The 21,071-nt window shown below is 50.1% G+C and overlaps 1 protein-coding gene across 1 annotated transcript in view; it reads right to left on the bottom strand.

Annotated features, from left to right (window-relative positions):
• ALKBH5 (alkB homolog 5, RNA demethylase) overlaps positions 1 to 21,071 on the bottom strand; it is a 235,433-nt gene that overhangs the window by 99,388 nt on the left and 114,974 nt on the right. The window contains exon 2 of the mRNA XM_069645704.1: positions 9,530 to 9,610. Within this exon, the coding sequence (XP_069501805.1) occupies positions 9,530 to 9,610 (81 nt within the window). The remainder of the gene's footprint in view (positions 1 to 9,529; positions 9,611 to 21,071) is intronic.

Raw genomic sequence — 21,071 nt, forward strand, 5'->3', positions numbered from 1 at the left:
AAAATATAGCCCAGTGCAATCATAGCACAGAGTTTGATGCAATCACTGGAGGGAGTGGCAAGAGTTGCCATGGGAGGTACTGGCGATAATGTGATGGCATAACAGCAGGCGGTGCATGGGCGTCCGTAGGTTTGTGAGGCCTGTGTGGTAGAGGGTATTCCCAGGGCAGAGGTCAATGAGTTAGTATATAGGAGCATAGCTAAGGTGAATAGCTACGACATGAGGCACTGAGACGGGTGACATGAGAACCCTTACCACTCACTGGACCCCGCAGAGGGTGCAGCAAAGGTTTGAAAAACCAAATACATAAAATATCGCAGTGCTAGGCACCGGGATGGTAAAGAGTTCATGTGCCGAGCGCATCAGGCAGGAAATCATGGCATCAAGGTTCGGTAGGTTATGGCCTGGTTGCCCAGACAGGGATGAATGGCATTGTGAGGTGGCCTTGGAAGGGGCCCAGCTTTGCCTACCGGCTCCCGTGGATTAGACCAAAAGACTGAGGCAGCCAATCTGCATTAGGCAGCAAAGGAGGCTGTGAGACCTGCAAAACTGCAGCCGCCACGTTGAGCAGAGGCTCCAGTGCAGCAAATGCAAGCACAGCAAGGCTCAACTCAATGGAGTTGGGAGACATGACAGACATCTGGCTGGGGGCTCAAGGATGGTGTAGTATAGCCCAGGGAGCCCAGCACACATGTCCGGGCTGCAACATAATATGGCCATAGTTGTCAAAATGTTCCATTATCATGTTCTCCCGACAGGCCAACCACAAGAGATCCTCTGCAAACTTGTTCTGAACCTGAAGGTCAATCATTCTGCTGGATAACTGCAGCCACTGGGATCAGAGAGCCCACTGAAGGGATCTCTTTTTAAAAAGGATCTGCAGCCAGGAAAATGCAGGTTGCCATGAGGCAGAGCAACCTTAGAAATAAAAAAATAACACGGCCAGAAGATACTGGACAAACTTTTGGACCATCTGCAAACGATGAGCATTCAACTAGAGGAGGGTGGGGGGGATTTGTGGGTTTGGACAAATCTAGGACCGCTCCAATAAATGGAAGCTTCTGCGATTGTGCCAAGTGGGACTTGTTGACATTCAGGGAGAAGCACAGCCTGTGGAGGAAGTGGCAAGTATGACTGAAATGATCCTGAGCCTGTTCAGAAGCTCTGATCAGCAAATTGTCCAGTAGTGGTAGATGAGAATCCCTTTCCTCAGACTTGCTGCCAGCACCACCATGAGCTTAGTAAAAACCCTCGGGACAGAGGTGAGCCTGAAGGGTAGAACCCAAAACTGATGGGGAGCACCACCAACTGCAAACCTCTGGTACTCTGTTTGGGATGAATGGGCACATGAATAAGTACCCTGAAGAACCAATGACACCAACCAATCCAAAGTCGAAGGGCCTGAAGGACCTGCGAAAGAATCTTGGACTTGACGCTTCAAGATGGGTCATAGTCCTCCTTTGGGATTAGAAAAGGAGAATACCAACCTTTATTCCTCTCTGCTACAGGTACAAACTATCGTACTTTGTCCTACAAAATGAGAATCTCATGTACAACAAGCAGATCTGGATCTTTCAAGGCTTGGCTTCCTTGAGACCAAACTGGGGTCAAAAGGGAGGCAGGATTTCGAGATGGCCGCCGGCATAGAGAAGGCGTGCCAATGGCTGCTCCCGGGCTCAGCAGCCTTTCATCTGGCGGTCCCACCACCAACCCCCAGCAGTAAGGCAGCAGTTTCGGAGTGCTGAGATCCCGGGGGAGCAGGCTGCAGCACAGAGATACCCCGAAAGTGCAGCGCAAAATCCCTTCGGGGAGAGAAGGCTCAGAAGCGGGGCCAGGGAGGAAACAAGCGCCATATAAGGCCCAGGCAGACGGACTGGACCGGAGCTTGCTGGCGGAGGGGTCTCCGGAAGGACTGGCGGCCCACTGTGAGGAAGCCCCACATGGACTGAAGGCTGTCAGAGGAGCTGAAGCGGAGACTGGAAGGGCTGATGCCCCTCCAGAGAACCACTGCAGCCCACAGGGGCTGAAGGCTGTCAGGGGTGGAGGGCACCAGAGGAAAGTGAGTCGAAGCGGAGACTGGAAGAGCAGACGCCCCTCCACTGAACCACCGCAGGCCCTGGACTACCCAGCAGGAGGCGAGCAGCCCAAGGCAGAGGCATGTCCCCAGGTCTGACGCGCAGCGGAGACGACCCAGCGCAAGGGGGAGAGCACAGAGAAGCAGGCACGCACCTCAGTGGTGAGAGGGAGCCGGGGTGCGCCTTGAGGAAGACTGACAAATAGCCCGGCAGCGGAGGCCAGGCGGAAGGCTGGCAACTCGGCATGGGACACCTTCCCCTGCCTGGGCATGCAGCGGCCGGGCTTTCCAATTGGCCGCACGCAGAGTGGGAACCAGCTGGGCTGCCCGGTCCGAGGAAAGCCAGAGGATGTATAAGATATTGAGAGCCGAGCAGCCGGCTTGTAGCGAAGTGAGGAGACCAGGGAACCTCTGGGGTGCCAGAGAGTGACACTGGGGGCCGGGCCGTGAACAGGAGGTGGTTGCAACCTGAGGAACTGCCGAGGGCCCAGAGGGGAGACGGAGAGGCCTGCCCGGTGAGCAGTGGGGGGGGAAGGTGAACAGGCACCCCGAGGTCAGCAGCGTGCCTCGGGTGGACCAGGAGGAGGAAAGGCCCCGCCAATGAGAGGGAGCGGGGGCTGGGCCGAGCACCAGAGGTGAGCAGGCAAACAGGCCTCTCAGAAGCAGCAAGTGCCCGCAGGCAGCGCGGCCCAAAGACAACACTCCCCATGGACAGGAGTGCGCAGGGGCCTTGCTAGGGGCCGGTGCCTGCCGATGGGGGGGGCCCTTGTTGGGAGTGCAGGGCAGCATACGTGAAGGGTTCCAGCGGGAGGCCCGAGCAGCTCTCATGGGGCTCAGGGGAAGAGCCCTCCGGCGTACCTGCTGACGCAACATCACAGGATCCAGCGACATCCACCACGACCAGCACAAGCTCCGAGGTCAGCGCAAAGCAAGAGGATTAGAGATCTCAGAGCCTGATCCCTGCAAACAGTAAGCAGTAGGACAGGTTCTACGGATACGCATCAGTGGGGGTCGAGTAACTGGTAGGCTGGAGACAGAAGGGATTTCAAATAGGCGGCTGTGATCAACCAAGGAAAATCCCACGTTTGGCGGGAGGGGGGCGGGGAAATCTCCTGATGGCCAGCCACCCAGAGGAGGCACACTCAGAGAAACGCCGGACTGGGGGGGGAAGGGGGTGGGCGTTGGGGTTGGGGGGGTCAGATGTGCTACGAGGCTGAGACTGCCCATTTGGGGAGTGGGAACCTACAAGCACATCAATATCCAGCACAACCCATACCATGAGCTCATGGCCGTGGGTGTCCAGTGGTTTGCTGGGCACCCGAAGGGAGGGAAACTGAGGCATCCCTGGGGAAGTGGGTCCTCTCAAGGCCAGCGCTACAAGACGCGAGGGGAGGGACACCCCCACAGAGGAAAGTCCAACAGGACTGAGGCAAGAGCAGGGTCACTCCGATCCACGGGGTCGCAACCCAGGCCTGGGACAGAAGGAGACCGCATAGTAGGGTCGCGAATTGAGCCAAGTTCCAAGGCCAAGGGGAAACGGGGAAGGCTGGCCAACACGCCTGGCACCCCCCCCCCCAGGGTACTCTCCCTACACTCTGGCTCGCAATGGAGGCCAGGGAATCAAACAAAAGCAGCAATGGACTGCCGAAGGAGCGGCGGGTCAATGAAGCGGATGAAGACTCGACAGATGAAAAGGCAGGACCTCAGGGAGGGGGGGGGAGGGGGGGGTTTGCAGACCCGGAGAGAAACCTTAGCAAAAACTTTTCAAGACCAATTTCAGTTGATGTAAACTGATCTCAACGCGGCCCTGGGAGAGATGAGGCAAGAAATGGCTCAGTTAGGGGAAAGAACAGATCTGCTGGAAAGAGGTCTCCAGGAAAATGAAGGGACAACGGCAAATAGTGAGGCCATCGACCTGCTGGACACTGGGAAAAGGAACATAGAGGCACAAGTTGAGGCCCTTGAGAATAGATCACAAAGGGTCAATATCAGGAACAAATTGTTACCAGAGTCTGCGTCAGACCGGGAACTGAAGGAGGAAACCAAGCGTATTTTCACAGACCTCTTGGGTGAAGGTGTCCCAGGGACAATAGAACTGGACAGGGTCCACAGAGTCAGCCGGCCCTCCAAGGGCTCCAACAGCAGGCCTTGTGACGTTCAGGCCGCCTTTGTCAGATATGGGCAGAAGGAAGCGGTGTTACAGGCGGCCAGACAGCGGGAACCGGTGCTCTACCAAGGGCAAGAGATATCCTTGTTTCAGGACCTTGCAAACAGTACGCTGATAAAAAGAATGAACATGGGACCGGTCCTAAAGGAGCTAACGAGGAAAGGGCCAAAATACAAGTGACTTTCCCCTTTGGCCTTCTGTTCGAGTGGGAGGTGACTCAAAAGCATGCAACCATGCTCCAGGAAGTTGCAAATATAACACATGGAGCTGGAGGGGGAGGGCCACGGCCATGGAAGTGAGACCCCAGCCATTCAGGGCAAAGGGAAAGGGCTAAACCCTGGGGATGGTTGACCGTAGGAGAAAGTAGAAAATCCACGCCGAGGCCGCCCCCTGGAAGGGGGAGGGGGATCAGGCAAAGAAGCAGGGAGTGGTACCGGATGACTCAGGCGACCTTAGCCCGGTAATATTCAGTTGGAGGTGGTGGGAGTAAGGGCAATACATTAGGCCTAGGAGGGAGTAGAAAACATGTTCGAACGAGTAACGGGTGTGTTCGAGGGGTCGGGAGCAGGGGATTTTGGGGGTGGGGGGATGGGGGGATGGGGGGGGTGGGGGGGGGGGGGGGGGGGGGGACCATAGAGCCCAGGCAAGGAAGGCAGGAGCAATTGCACAGAGGGATAGCACAGTAGCACAACAGTTGTGGGGGTTGGCAGACGGAGCATCACAGCCCGGAGGGAGATGCAAGGAATAGACCAGGGGGGCAGGAGGCTGGGGCGAGTCAAGTACTCATGCTGGGTTCAGATGGCTAACGCATAACGTAAGGGGGTAAAACACCCCCGTCAAACGGGCTAAACTATTAACAGTTTACAAGGGCGCACGCCCAGGATATCCTTGCTTTACAAGAGACCCACCTGCTGCGGAAAGACCAGGGTTGCCTTCGGCCGAGGTGGATTTTTGCAGATCTTGCACACGTCTGGTCCCATGAAAAAAGGGGGGGTGGCCCTTGTTATTAGGAGAAGGATTGACTTTAGGGCACAGGACATCCTAAGAGACAAAAATGGCAGGTCCATCACGGGGCGGGGTACATATGGCACGCCCTATACCATAGCCTCAGTGTATAGTCAGAACACAGGAAAAGAAGGGTTCTGCGTGAGAACCTGGGAGCCCTCGAGAACTTTGTGAGGAGATATGATCACACAACGGTTCAGTAGGAGAGAGGTTATTCAGAATTACAGTGTACTTAATAATCAAAAATGAACAATCTGAAAAAAGGGAGACAACCCAGCTACAAACTAGCCCTGGGGAAGGACACCCCGACCTCATCAGGGGTGCCTCACCCTAGGTGGCATGTGGTGCAACGCCCATCTAAAAGAGAGAAGGAAGACGTCCCTAACCTTCTACAATGATGGCATATACCCGATAGAACACATTGATGTACATTCAGAACATTTCCAACTGGCTGATGCAACAAACGATAGAACAGTGCATTGGATTCTGTCACAACCAGCTCTAACTGGTGGTAACCTGTGACCAGGTTAACTGATTGGATTCTAAACTAAGTACTAAATTTAATTGTGCCCATGGGTCTTAAGTATTGGAATACAACAAGTACAGTCAGCATGTCCGCTAAAGGAAGACAAGCTAACAGCTCTTATAAAAAATGCACACTCCATCTATGCGAGTGTACAATCCAATTTGTCCAACTAGTATCTCTCAATTCTTATGGGAGATATCAGCAAGGTCATGAGAACCCTCATGTCCTAGAGGGTCGACTGGTTTCGATGGCGTTGGAGAAGGAACAAGTTACTTACCTGTAACTGTTCTCCAGCATGGGTCTGGCATGGATTCCCATGCTCATGAATATTCCCCGTCAGGCTGGGAATCCTCGGTAAAGAAAAATAAATCAGCATCAGTTTAGTTTCTGATCTGTCTTTCTTAGTAGTAACCAATCACTGGTCTCTGAGTCATACTGCCCCCAGCCAATGACTGCCCTCTCCCTAAGCCCCGCCTCTGGAAGCCCTCCTCAGATTTGGTCGCACGTAAAGTGGCAGTATGATCAAGTGAAGAGCCGCAGAGTGGGTAGGAGGGAGGGTTTGCATGTGAATCCATGCCAGACCCATGCTGGAGAACAGTTACAGGTAAGTAACTTGTTCCATCTCCAGCATGGGGGTCTGGCATGGATTCACATGCTCATGAATATAAGAATACATAGCAGTACACACATGCACAATCACGGGAGGTGGCAAAGGCTAAACATTAAGCATTACATCAACATTAAGCAATTCTTACCTCCTCACCAGGCTCACCTTAGGCGAACAGGTTGCGCAGCACTGCTTGGCCGACCCTGGACTCCTCCCTGGAATCCCGGTTGACGCAATAGAATCTCGTGAAGGTGTGCGTCGACCTCCACGTAGCAGCCCTGCAGCTGTCCAGCAGGGGCACACCAGACAGGAACGCTGTGGTAGCAGCGATAGCTCTTGTCGAATGGGCTCTCGGACAGCCGGGCAACAGTTGGTTTGCCAACCGATGACAATGCATGATGCAGCCGGAGAGACATCTGGAAATGGAAGCCTTCCCTTGGTTCACAGGTCCAAAGTTCAAATAGCTGTGATGTCTTCTGGAAACTCTTTTGTGCGGTCCACGTAGAACTTCAGCGCTCTAGCCACATCCAGCGAGTGCAAAGTCCTCTTGGCCGGCGACGGAAAGAAAACAGGTAACGCCAACGGCTTGTTGAGGTGGAAGTCCGACGGCACCTTGGGCATAAAGGAGGGGTGCGTCCTCAGCACCACCCTCGTGTCGTGAAAAGTCAAGTATGGAGGCTTGCAGGATAGGGCCTGATCTCTCCCACTCATCGTGCGGAGGTGATGGCCACAAGAAACGCAGTCTTCCACGACAGGAACTTCAACGGTGCCGAATGCAGGGGCTCGAATGGCGCCCCCATGTGCCTGGTCAGCACCACGTTGAGCTCCCACGCCGGGGCAGGAGTCTTCACCGGCAGGAATCATCGGAACAGTCCTTTCATAAATTCCTTCACCAGGCGATGGGACCACAAGGACACCCGTCCTGTGGTTCTGGCATATCAGGAGATCGCAGCCAGATGTATCTTGGAGGTGTGAGCCAGTCCAGCGACAGTAGGTACGGTAGCACTTGAGGGGCTGTAATCCGTAGAGGGTTAATCTTCTGTGCACGGCACCAGACAGAGAACCTCTTCCACTTATGTCCGTAGCACTTGAGGACGCCCTGGCCTTTACAAGAACCTCTCTGCAGTCAGCCGGGATATCGCACCCTCCAAACTCTAGTGCTGCAGGAGCCAGGCCTGCAAGTTCAGCGACTGGGTCGTGATGAAGTATGGCACCTCCTTCTCTGGAGAGAAGATCCGTGTCCGTCGGCAGCTTGACTGGTGGGGACGCTGACAAGTCCAGAAGGTCCAGGAACCAGATCTGCCTCGGCCACGCCGGTGCGACGAGGATCATCCTGCAACAGGACCTCTTGAGCTGGTTGACGAGACGGAGCAGCAATGGCAAAAACGCATATAGGAACAGGCCGTCCCAGGGGAACGAGAAAGCATTGCCCATGCTCCTCGGCTGGGGAAATCTGCTGGCGAACCTCTGGCAATTGGAGTTCGTCGCCGTTGCGAACAGGTCGATCTGCGGTTTTCCCCATCGTCAGAAGAGTCGATCCACTTGATCCTGACGTAGTTTCCACTTGTGGCACGAGCGCAGCTCCCTGCTGAGTGAGTCGACAATGGTGTTTTTGATCCCTGCTAGATGAAAGGGCACCAGAAACATCCCTTGGGCGACGGCCCAATGCCACAGATCCTGGGCTTCCTTGGAGGGCTGGGGATCTGGTTCCTCCCTGCTTCCGGATGTAGAACATTGTGGTGGTGTCGGTGAAGATCCTCACCACCTTGCCCTTGAGGGACGGGAGAAAGGACCCGAGGGCCCGGAACACTGCACGGAGCTCCAGGATGTTGATGTGGAGCGGCTTCTCCTCTGGGAGCCAAAGGCCTCTTGCGTGAAGTTCTCTGGTGTGCGCTCCCCACCCTTCCAGGGAGGCATCCATCGTCACCGTTATCTGGTGAGATGGGGTCTGAAAGTCTGTGCCCGCCGTCAGATGAGCGCAGGTGCCCCACCACCGGATCACTCGTCGGAAGGTCTTTGACTTGTGTAGAGACTCCTTTGACAAATGTCAAGGAGACTTACTGCGCGGTCTCTTCGCTGCACGAGTAGTGGTCTTACCATCCGAGGCCTTCTTGAGCTCTTTCGAAGCGAGGCTTGGAGCCACCTATCCAGCATCTGGAGACGAAATTTCTCCCAGTCAGCTGAAGACACTGACCTGCTGGGAAAGTTAACCAGTTTGTCAGGTGAGGAGTCTGGCGAATTCTACTGCGAACAATGGCGTTTCTTCATCTTTGTGTGATGAAGACAAAACGGCAAGACCTGGCTCTAGAGCGCTTCTTCACAGGGTCCCCTGGACTCATCCAATTACCTCTTTATGGAAGGGGTAGTTGAAGGCGATTTAAAAAGGGGCCTACCTCGATGGGCGTAATTGTAGGGGGGGCAGGAGTGTTTGTCACCCCCCCACCTTTCACTGCACACCATTTTGTCCCCATTCATTTGGCTGGAGCACCTTTTCTTCAGATGTTCCCCCCCCCCCGTGCCTCCCCAACATTTTCAGCAAAGTTACTCCACTGCCTACCTCCAGCGAGTTTTCCCTTCCCTCAAGCCATTCACAGGCATCGACTGACAAGAACTGCAGTCAACTTTATGGTCCACACCCAAGCACCCAAGGCAGATACGATGGGGGTCTGTAATGGACAGTTCAATGCCACAATTAAAGCAGTGTTTAAAACCGGTCTTCGGTGTAGACAAAATACACAGTATGAAAAAAAAAAAAATGAAAAACCATTGAGGTGTTGAACCGTGCCAAGCATGCAGAAAAACAGAATCAAGGCAACTGGCACCACGTGAGCTACTTATACCAGCCTTGAGGAGGACGCAGTCGTCAAGGGCCACTACTCTACAAAGGACAGAGCACGATCCAAAATGTTTCTGAAACTGCAGACTTACGAATAGATTAGAGATGAGGAATAGGTAGGGAGACAAAACAGTCCAACTTAATTCTGCTTTGTGACCGAGGCATAATTTCAGCTATGCCTCAGCCACACCTTACCTTAAATTTAGCTCTCAATCATTTTTGCATAGACTAAATATGGACTAAATATACAATTATTGACAGTGTTCTACAAAGCAACAAGCTTCAGTAACTCTGCAATACAAATAGACACTTACTTTCTTAGTATTATGACTGCTCTTCGTTCCTTGATGTCCTGAGGTCGGATACAGTGGGTAATTTCATCTGCTGCATATCCACTGCAAGAAAGGGAAAAAAATGCTTAACTGCCAAGTGCTTTGAAAGAAAGACCAGATTCTGAAGGCAGCTCAATTAACAGACTACCGCTTGTTATGGTAATCATTTTCGTTACTGACCTGGACATTGAAACGAACCTTGAATATGTCATCTATTAAAGGTTGCATAAACACTACTAGAGATTAAAAAAAAAAATTGGAAAAAATAACTACCAAGTGAATTCTTTCCTTGCATGGAAAAGTTGTAGGGCAAAAAGATGGAAGGGCAATAGTTGGACATGTCAAAGTCCGGGATTGTCTTGAGTAAAGAAAACTGGTTAACTCATTACTTCCAAGGCGACTGGGTACAGAATAAAGGTTTTATTATCCCTGTCTTTCTCAAGATGTGTACAGAGTTGCACCACAGGCAAAAGCAGTCTTGCCTCAGAGGCAAACAGGTTTACATTAACAGCTAATATTTGTTCTCGGGGCTGGGAGGGGGGGGGAGGTTGTTGAGCGAATAACACAAAAAGAAAGAACAAATAGGACAAGGGGGAAGGGATACAGCATTCATTTAGTCCCATATCTGGGTGCAATTAAGTGCAATTGAATCATAATGCCACGCATCACAGGGGAGGGTGAGCAGGCAAGCAGACTTGCGGGAAAAGCAGTCGGGCGAGACGCATGAAAAGTGCATCAAGGGCCAGTACAGGTGGCTTGTGATGTAAGCAAAATGGAATAGTCTTGTGCTTGCTATACTTTTATGGAAGGCACTATGGCGAAGATCCACCTTGCTGTTGGAGAATCCAGCATATTTGCTTTCAAGGCAGCACTCATTAAATTGATCTGTACCTTACGGGACTATTAGTACACATAGTGCGGCAGGAAGAAGACATGCATTACTTACCGTAATAGCATTTCTGATGGTTTTATCTGCTTGGATTCACATGCTGTGCATATGGTCCGACATCCAGTGGTAACCGCAGAATATTGCATCTGGTCTTTTGGGGACCAAAAGGGGAAGTCGGCATAGGCGTGTCCGTAACACTATTCCTATCGTGACGCATGTAGTATATTACTTCCGGATCTGAAGCAATAAAAAATGTACCTTAACGTGCATGAATAACTATGTGCAAAGAAGAACAAGTTACTTCTTACCCTGTAACGTTCTTTCGATGGGATGTTCCTCCGACATATTCCTCATCTTTGATGTTATCCATTCCAGCTTGCTGGCCTCGGAAATTCTCAGAGGGCGCTGCGCGTCGACGTCCCACGAGTTGGTGTCCCTCGACTGCCTCAGTATCGGCGCCGACATGCGTATAGACAGACTCGTGCAGCGTCCGTTGCTAAGTTCCATTTTGAAGCTTAAAATTAGCTGTGCATGATATGGTTATTGACCTTGAAGGAGCGTATGCTGCAACTACAAGGGAAGTTTTACTGCGGGGATGGATGGGAGGGGCGGTAAGGAATACGTTGGAGGAACATCCCATCGAAAGAATGTTACAAGTTAAGAAGTAACTTGTTTTTCGAAGGGATTGTGTCCTCCGACGTATTCCTCATCTTTGATAGCCTCCCATAGCAGTAATGTAAAGAGGAGGTGTGAGTAAAATTGGAATATTTCCCTTTAAGAAAGTACAGAATGTAACACAGCTTTCCCAAATCTTGTCTCCTGGCTAGAGGAGGAATCCAGGCTGTAAAATTTTGTAAAGGTATGTGTGAACGACCATGTGGCAACCGCACAAATGTCTCCAATTGGAACCCCCTCTTTGGAGAGCCGAAGAGGCTGCGATACCTCTAATTGAATGAGCCCTAAAATGTTAAGTGGGTTCTTATCCCAACAAATTTGTAGCATTCTAGAATGGTTAAAATAATCCATCTTGAAATGGTTTGTTTCGTGATTGGCAATCCCAATTTGAGTCCTGCATAACCTACAAACAGTTGGTCTGTGTTAGGCAGAAACCTGTGCAGTTCCCTCTGGGACCACTGCAAAAGATTTAAGACTACAGGTGTTTGGCAGTAAACCCACTTGGTAGCAGTCTGTACCACACATTCACTTGGTAGCGGTGGCTGAGCAGACAGACTTCCCTCAAGAAGAGTTAGGCAGTATACAGAGTATTCACAATAGGTCAAAAGAACACAGTAGAACAAGCAAACACTGACCAGAGCTTGGTGTAAAAGAGATATAATGAATTAAAAACACATCTAATAAAAACACACTGGCATTAATATCGAGCAGTTCAAAAACACGGGTCACTAAAAGATAAGACTCCCTTCAACGATTAGTTAGACAAGTCTTAAGTAAAGCAACACTTATTTTCAGACAGCGGTGAGTGCTTAACGAAGATGGCACTTTAATCAATCGGTTTAAAAGGGAGATAAAGGCAGAGCAAAGATAGAAACAGTTCCCAACACTTTCGGAAGAACACAGGAGAAGAAGGCAGATTAAAACCGTAAAGTCAAAGTTAACAAGGCCGGACCCACTTTAAGAGGCTCCGGTCGAAATGTCTCCAAGGTCACACGGTTCAAAGTGCCCAAAAGTCTCGCAATAAGTTCAGAAAGAGTTGGACCAAAAAGAAAGGGACCAGTTAGATGGTCAAGGCGGCCAGCCCAGTCCAGAAGGTTAAGGGATTATTACCTTGTAGCAATCTTCAGAAAGGGAAGCCTGGCGGACACGGTACCTTAAAATGGTGAGAATACTCCAGCAGGGGCAGTGGTTCCTGGCAGCGGGTGCAAGTCGGTGCTTCGTCCGGGGGAAGAGGATCTCGTCGGGGAGGAAAGCAGGAGTCCGTTGCACTGCCAGGGAAGAAACCAGCCGCGGAGTTCTCAATTAAAAGGAGCGGTCCTTTTATTCGCGGTCCAGTGGTAAGTGGCTATCCGGTTGCCGGGGTGCTTGGCACAGGCAATTCGACCACAAGACGTCCTGGGATGCGAGAAAAAGAAGGTAAACTGGTTGTGCCCACCAGTCAGGGGAAGAAGACTCTCCAGCCGGGAGATCCTCTGTCGTTGGGAAGTGGTGAGTCAGTTCAGCAGGGCTCCACCGGTGGTGTCGCCGTAGCAGGTCGGCTCAGCTTCTCCCTCGTCGGATTTTCAGGTCCGGTGGCGACTTCTGAAGTTCCAGTCCCAAAAGCCCTGCTTTTATGCAGCACACCCCCCCCATTCACTCAGCCTAGCTGTCAAACATGCTAAGTGGTGAGCCACTTGGGCCAATCACACAAGATTGCGACTTGGGTTACCAAGGTAACTCAGTCCAGGGTGCCTAAAGCCCCTCCCACTCCCTGTGGTACCCAGACAGAGTGGCACCACTTTTGGAGGCTTCTGTGGAGAAGCCCGCCAAAAAGTGGAACAAAGGGCTCGACCTTTGGTTTGGAGTTAGAGGCGAACACAAACGCCATTTTAAAACCGAGTTCTGGCAGAAAATACCAACCGGTGAATATTAAATAAATAAATAAACCGGCGGTATGTTCGAGGCTACAAGAATTAAATAATTAAAGTTGGTAGCCTCGAACAATGGGAAAATCCCATAGATATATTCGCGGTCGAATATAAAAAGTAGTATCCACTGCCACAAGCCAAAACTCGATCAGGGGGGACGGAGACGTGCCCCCTCGAATAACAGACCCCGGGGCAATCTAATTGCCCCGACCAGTACGTCCACAATATAATGGTTTGTACTGGTTTCTGTTCATAATTTGGGACTAGCAAAGCCAAAGGTGACTTTACATGCCCTGGGAGACAGTAGTCAGTCCCAGGGTATGGAGTCTATGTTGGGGGGTCACTATGACACCCCTGTGTTACTGCACGGAGGGTGCTGTGTAACATAACAAAAACATACGAGACCCTATGGAATAAAAGACCCTATACCCCATGAAACACATTAATATGCAAAGGAACATCATAAATCATGTCCAAGAGTGAGAAAAAGTCTCATTCTTGGCAGGAGAAAAAAACAAACTCCAGAAATCCAGCAAAGCTGCTGGGGGACTCACTAGGTTAGCAAATTCAGCCTAAACAGAGAATTCTCCCCAACAGTCTGCTTGCCTTATCCTAGCATGTCTGCCGATATAAAAACTCAAGGCACGCCTTGGATCCAGCCTATGTAACTTCTCTTCCTCTTTCCCTCGGTGGGGAGGAGGATAGAACGAAGGTAAAGTGGTTTTCTGTGTAATGTGGAATTCAGAAACTACCTTTGGGAGAAAATTAGGCTTCACTTGCAAAACAACCTTGTCTTTATGAAAGGTTGTATGAGGAGGTTTGCAAGATAGAGCTTGTAATTCGTCAACTCTTCTGGCAGATGTTAAAGCCACTAAGAATACTGTTTTAAGAGTGAAAAACCTTAATGAACAAGAATGGAGCGGTTCAAAAGGAGTACCCATCAGAAAATTTAAGACTAGGTTTAGGTCCCACAATGGAACTTGAAAAGGCTTTGGGGGGAAAACATTAGTTAACCCTTTCAGGAATTGGATTACCCGGGGTAATTTGAAATATGAAGGCTCCTCCGCAGTGCGCTTAAAAATTGACAGCGCTGCGAGGTAACCCTTGATCGTAGCATCTCGAAGACCTGAATTTGCTAAGTGGAGTAAGAAAGATAACACCATTAGTGTACTGCATGAGAAGGGTTCAATACACCAGCTGCAAAATTTGTTCCAACGGCAGCGGTATAAAGTCTTTGTTGCTGGTCTTCTAGCTGAAAGCAACACCTCCATGACGTCATCCGTTAGATCCCAATCCTTGTATCTCAACCTTTCAGAAACCAAGGGTGAAGAGGGTTGAGGGTTCTGAAATATGGATGGAGAACCTGACCTCCCTTCTGCAAGAGAAGATCCTCCCTTTGCGGAAGACGAATTGGAGGGCAGATGGACATGTCCAGAAGGTCTGGGTACCACGATCTCCTGGCCCAATACGGGGCGATTAGGATCATAGTTTTCCGGAATCTTCTCAACCTCCTAATCATTTGAGGAATGACAGGAACTGGAGGAAACGCTTACAGAAGTGGAAACTCCCAGTCTACTACGAACGCGTCCCCTAGAGTTCCTCTCGGGGGGGGGGGGGGAAATTCCCTTGAACAGAACTGATCGCACTTCCTGTTGATGCTGGTGCCGAACAGATCCACTTGAGGGGTTCCCCAAAGGGCGAAGATCTCTTGAAGGACTTCCTGAGCTAGCTCCCACTCGTGGGAGACTGTGCTCAGCCTGCTGAGAGCGTCCGCCGTCACGTTCTTCTCTCCGGCTAGGTGAACTGCTGATAGAGAGATTCCTTCTTGAATTGCCCAAAACCACCAGAGCTGCATTGCCTCTCTGCAGTGGCAGTGACCCTACGCCGCCTCTTGTGTTGAGGTAGTGCATGGCCACTGTGTTGTCCGTCATTAGCAGGACATTTTTCCCCCTGTACTGATGGCAGAAAAGCTTTCAGCGCTAGTCTGATTGCTCTCAGCTCCAACAGGTTGATATGTAGTCTGGACTCCGATGGAGACCAACGACCGCCGATGGTCAAGTCGTTGGCATGGGCTCCCCACACCGTGAGTGAGGCATCCGTGACTACTGTTATCTCTGGCCATGGATACCAAATGAGTTCACCCTTCAAGATGTTTTCCCTGACAGGCCCACCACTGAAGGTATCAAGCCACTCTGTCCGGGACTTGAAGGAGATCCGACATTCCTGAGAATTGAGACCATTGGGTTCTTAGTGCCCACTGGAGGGATCTCATTCTGAGGCGAGCCTCTGGCATTAGGAAGATGCAGGATGCCATGAGGCCTAGCAACCTCAAAAAGTCGAAGGCTGGAAGACGTTGGGCATTTTGAAACTTGACCATCTGCAGAATATCTTGAACCCTCACCTCTGGTGGCGAGGCTTTCCCCAGGGAAGTGTCCAGGACCGCTCCAATGAACTGGAGTCTGATGGTATCATCTGTGACTTCTTTAAATTGAGGGAGATGCCCAGCTTGTGAAGGAAGTGGCAGACGTAATCTAGCTGGATCTGAGCTTGTTCCGGAGATACTTCTCTGATCAACTAATCGTCCAGGTAGGGGTAGACTTGGATCCCTTCCCTCAGACTTGCCGCCACTACCGACATTAGCTTGGTGAAGACCCTCGTGGCGGAGGTCAGCCCAAATGGCAGAACTTGAAATTGATAGTGAGTTGCCAATTGCGAACCTTAACCTGTGTTTGAGATGGATTGGCACATGGAAATAAGCATCCTGAAGGTCTAGAGATACCAACCAGTCCTGAAGCTAGAGGGCCTGGAGGATCGGAGAAAGTTACCATCTTGAACTTGTCTTTCCTGAGGAATTTGTTCAATTCTCTCAAGTCAAAGATGGGTCTCAGTCCTCAGTCCTTTGGTACTAGGAAGTAGGGGGAATACGAACCCTTGTTCCTCTCCGCTACGGGTACCGGGTCTATGGCACCCTTCTCTAGCAGGTCTATAATCTGCTGCATAAGGAGCGGATCTGGAAACAAAAGTTGTTCCCCGGTGGATGACTGAGGGGTGTGTAGGAAGAGCAGGCAGTAACCTTGGGCAACTGCCTCAAATGCTCAAGCATCTGACGTAATAGCCTGCCATTCTGCCAGATGTTGAGTTAACCTGCCCCCTACTGGTGTCTTGTGAGGGGAGACCTCAGAGGTGTTTTGAAGCAGCTGACACAGATGGCACCTGCTGCTGCGGCTTTTGTACCTTTTCCCCGTCCACCACGGATGAATCGTTTCTGGCCCCTTTGAGCTGGCTGTCCTCTGCCTTTTCCAAATGCGGAGTAAAAGCTAAAGGACCTACCCCTCCAGGAAGCTCCTGAGGGGCGATTCGGAGTCTGCCGGATTGCAGCCCCAAGAGATTTTGCTGCTGCCTTGGATGTTTGTAATCTCTCCAGGCTGTCATCAGCCTTCTTACCAAATAAAGAAGTGCCTCAAAGGGCATGTTCAAAAGTCTAGCTTGTACATCTGGAGCAAAACCAGATGTCCGCAACCACGCAAGTCTGCGGATTGTGGTACTTGCCGCCATGGCCGTGCTGATACTATCAGCAGAATCAATGCCCGTTTGAAGGGATTTGCACATTGCATCCTTTCCATCACTGATGAGGTTTAAGAATGCTTCCCTTTCCGATCCTCTCCTTCTGGGACATAGTCAGCCGCAGATGAAGCACACTCCCAAAGTATAAGGCTGAATCTTGCTAGCATGCAAGTGGCGTTAATAGATTTAAGCGCCATGCTACATGCCGTAAAGACCTTCTTTGACATGGCATCAAATCTTTTATCATCCCCGTCCTGTGGAATAGTAGGGTATGCAGACCAAGTTGCTGCCTGTACAACTAAACTCTCGAGTTGGATGGTTGCTCAAATATACTGGATCTGAAGCAGATACCCTGTATTTAGCGGAAAGTTTCTTGTTCACTGCCGGGATAACTTCAGGAGTTTCCCAATTTGCAGAGTTTTTTCTCTGCAGGGCAGTATGAAAGGGAACTACAGTATCCTCCTGAGGACCTTTATCTAAAATATCAGTAAGGTCATCCTGTTGAAAAGAAGGTGTAGGTGTAGACCACCCCATGAATTCAACTATCCTGGTCATCAGAGTCCTATAAGGGGTCTCGGCATGATCCCGAGGGTCTGGTTTTGCAAACTACTTCTGGAGAAGTATCTAAATCACTTGCCTCATGTAGAGAGTCCTGAAGGTCTTTTAACCTTTTCTCTTCGGAGATTAATTCCTCTGGCATGGGTGTTGTTGTCCTTTGTAAAGCAAAGGGTCTCTTGGTTGGAATCCTCCCCTTCCTCATATATAGAGGACAAGGCTCTAAAATGGTCAGACCTAGGATCTGGTTTAAAACCCATTTCTAAAGCAAAAGGAGCCAAACTAGTTGTCACTGGCTGAGAAAACGTTGAGGTTGTCGACGTGGAAGCCAAAGGCTTCGACAATCCCAAAAAGGGTGTCGAAAAAGTATGAAAAGACCATGTACGAGAGGATCGGGATCCTACTCTGTCGTCGAAATTGTCGACGGCATCCTCGATGTAATGGTCGAAATCCTCGACACCTATTGTCTGAGATGTAGTGACAGTTGTAGGTTTGTCTTTTATCAGAGTCGACAATGGCGAAGACAATGTCGATGTAACCGATTTATGCATCGAAGCAACCTTCGGCTACGGCGTCGATGACACGGTCTTACTGCCTTTACTCGAGGGTTCATGACGCCCTTGGGCAGTTTCTCGCCGGGTTCAACGGCGGCGTTTTGACTTTTCGGGCCATTTCACCCAGGTTATCACCTTTAGACGTCTCCGAGGGGGTTGAGGCCGCTTTCTCGAAGACGCTAAGCATTTCCTTACGGAATTCCTCCCACTTAGCTGGAGCGCTGTGTTTCGTGGGGCAGGTAACCCTTTCTGGGGAGGTAGAGGAAGGAGATCTATGACGCCTCTTAGAGTGTTTTGATCTCGAAGACTGATGGGAACGGCTTCGAGACCTTGAACGGCAATGTGTGACGAGGAGACGAATGTCTCGACTCTGCCGAAGAAACTTTCGAGGGAGTAGAAGTTATAAGAGTCTTACCTCTTTCTAGCTTCCCCTTACGCACCTTCAAGGCTTTCGCCGTCACGGACACAGTCCTCGCTTTCCGAACAGTGATGCTCCGATCCAAGGCACCACAAACAGATCCTGTGAGGATCCGTCAACGACATTTTCTTCCCACAGTCACAACACTTTTTGAAACTGGACCGTGGGTTCGATGGTTTGGATGAAGAAGCCATCGAATTTAGTTATCTTCGAAGAATAAGCAGAATGTTCCTGAGGAAAAGAACTGAGCGACACGTTTCCGAGGCCCACGAAGCACAGAAAAACTGAACTGTGCAACGGAAGCTGCGCAAGTCTATTTATACGCACTTGGACGTCGGCGCCGATATGGAGGCTGTCGAGGGGCACCAACTCGAGGGACATCGCCGCGAAGCGCCCTCTACTGAAAAAAAAATTCTGAGGCCAGCAAGCTGGAATGAAGAACATCAAAGATAAGGAATACGTCGGAGGACACAATCCCTTCGAAATATAGTACTTGCTTATAAACCACCACCATTGGGAATGGAACTTCTTTATTCCCTAAAAACAAAATTAAAATATAAATTAACAAAAAAAATAAAAGACCAGCTATAGTGAAATATTTCATCTACTTTCTGCAGTGAGCTGCTACTGCATGGCATGCATTCTTAACCGACCTGCACGCTTGCGTGCTGGACGAAATGGGGGACATTTTTAACCTGCACGTCCAGTTTAACTAAAAGTTTAGATTGGAACCGGGTAAGCTTGGCACACTAAGTCCCGAATCAGTCTTAGTTGATCGGTGCCCTCACACGTCCACCAATAATTAGCTGGAGTACATTCCTTACCCTCAGCATGCCAGAACACTTAGAACGGTGTAGCCTATGGTGAGAACGCATCAGGGTAATGTTTGGGTCGGGATGTAAAAAAACTTAGCGAATGACCATCCTGTAGAATATCCAATTTGCCTTCTATAATCCTAAACCAAGTTAAAAAAAATGGTTTAGGACTTATCCCTGCTGGTATCCCTGTATTAGGTAAGAATTGGTGCAGTCCAACTGGTGAGGACTACACAAGGGATATCTGCCTGGTATTCGGTAACCCACCCTTTAATATAGGCCTGTACTGCACAAGTTGTTAGTGTAACTGAGCAGCCAGACTTCTCTTCAGAGGGGTAATGTGAGCTGTACAATTGAAATCAGTAAGTACAATTAGCCAAATAACACTTCCACCCTTAAAGTTACATATAAATATGTATTTAACAAGGTTTAAATAAGCACTCTTTAAAAAGCTTTAGCTACCAGTAACATTCAAAGTTTGGATTCAGTTTGTAAAAGAAGGTAAATACTTATCTTATGCCAACATATTCCAGTACACTGAGTGAGTGAATTCAGTAAAGGTCAGTATTTTTCAGTTACCAATTCAAAGACTTAGAACATACTACAGTTTGTAAAGCAATTACAATCTCTTAAAGTTAAGCAGGTAAACTTTAGTCCCGGCAATAATGGTATCCAAAATTATAACCTGAGGGAACAAAAGTGTTAGGAAGGTTTCCCATTTATGTGTAATTTTCCCTCCAGTTGTGTACCCCCAACGTTTTGCTGCTGTTTAAAAACCATAACCCGACTGCACAGCTTCCAGCTGCACTCCACTGGGATTTCGCTCACTTTATTATGGGGAAACTGACATGCCCTTAAAGACAGTCAGTGCTGGGAGACTGTTTCCCTTGGTACTTTCCAATGTTGCAACATTTCTGCAACATGTTACAAGTGCGCAATGTACCTTACATTACAGTGCGCTTGGGTCCTTCTTCCTTTCCAAAGGCCCTAGACTCCGTCAAAGTATTTAGGAGTAGTAAAACTGTGCCTTGGACAGGACTGGTGGCAGCTTATCTTTCAGCTTATTTTTAACCCTGTGCCATGCAAACCACGTTACCGCAGTTCGCACAAGGTGGCCTGGCTCCAAAATGGCCATGAGGTTCTTTGTCCTGTCCTTTGGCCATCTTGCCCCTTTACCTTCCCCAGGTTGAGCAGACCCGGGTCAGTCCAAATTTGGGCATGCATAAATACCAAGCTTTCGCAGAATTCGGAATGCCATGTATGTGCCTCCAGATGTGGGCTGGACTGTCTAGTTCCAATACACATCCTGGGTTCCAGAGATTCTGGTGTGCTTGGAATGACTGGGTCCAACGTTGTCCGCGATTGGTCCACGTCTGGTGTGCCTGTATGCGAGCAGATCTCCCATTGGGCCCTCTTCGTTTTGACGCAAAGGATATTCTGGATAAGAGAAGGGCCCCAACACCAAGCCAGGTCGATCTCGCGAGTTCTCACTGAACCTTGGCTAGGACCCAAGCATGCAGAAACTAAAGCCGAGTTGAGGAACACAGATGACCTGCTGGAATGTTTGGCACCCTGAGCCCACTGTGGTCTCGCTGGACCCCTCTGCATCTGATCAAACCAGAAGGTCTGCAAAGGCGCCTTGACCCATTTGAATAGTGGGACCAACTATTTACGGCACCTTCATCTAAACCTGAAAGTAAGCCTTCATGGAAGTGTCCCTGTGCCAACCAGTGGGCTGACCAGCTTGCGCAGCCATTGCGAGGAGACACTTGAAACTTGGTACATCACAAGCTATGTGTTCACGGCACTCACACCGGATTTCGTACACTTGCCATTCCCAGGTCTGGAATAAAGAGCGCCCGAACTGGAGTACACGTTGTTACTGCGTTGCCCAGCCGTGGTGACTAACTTACCAGTTGCCTTGATGTGGTGCCCATCTGTCCCCGAAGCCTGCTACAGTGACACTGGCCTAGTCCAGCCATCAGGAGTAGAGAAATCACCACTTTCCCGGCAGGGAACCATCGCTGTATCTTTGCAGCTGAAAGCCGCAGAGCCACACAACTGCTGAATTTTTGTGCATGTGGTCAGTGAGTACCTGCAACCCTTACTGGCGGCCCCTTACGCATCCATTCATTTTTATGCACGAG

The sequence above is a fragment of the Ambystoma mexicanum genome, chromosome 2p (genome assembly GCF_040938575.1).
Source record: "Ambystoma mexicanum isolate Mex_15411 chromosome 2p, UKY_AmexF1_1, whole genome shotgun sequence".
Taxonomy (NCBI): Eukaryota; Metazoa; Chordata; class Amphibia; order Caudata; family Ambystomatidae; genus Ambystoma; species Ambystoma mexicanum.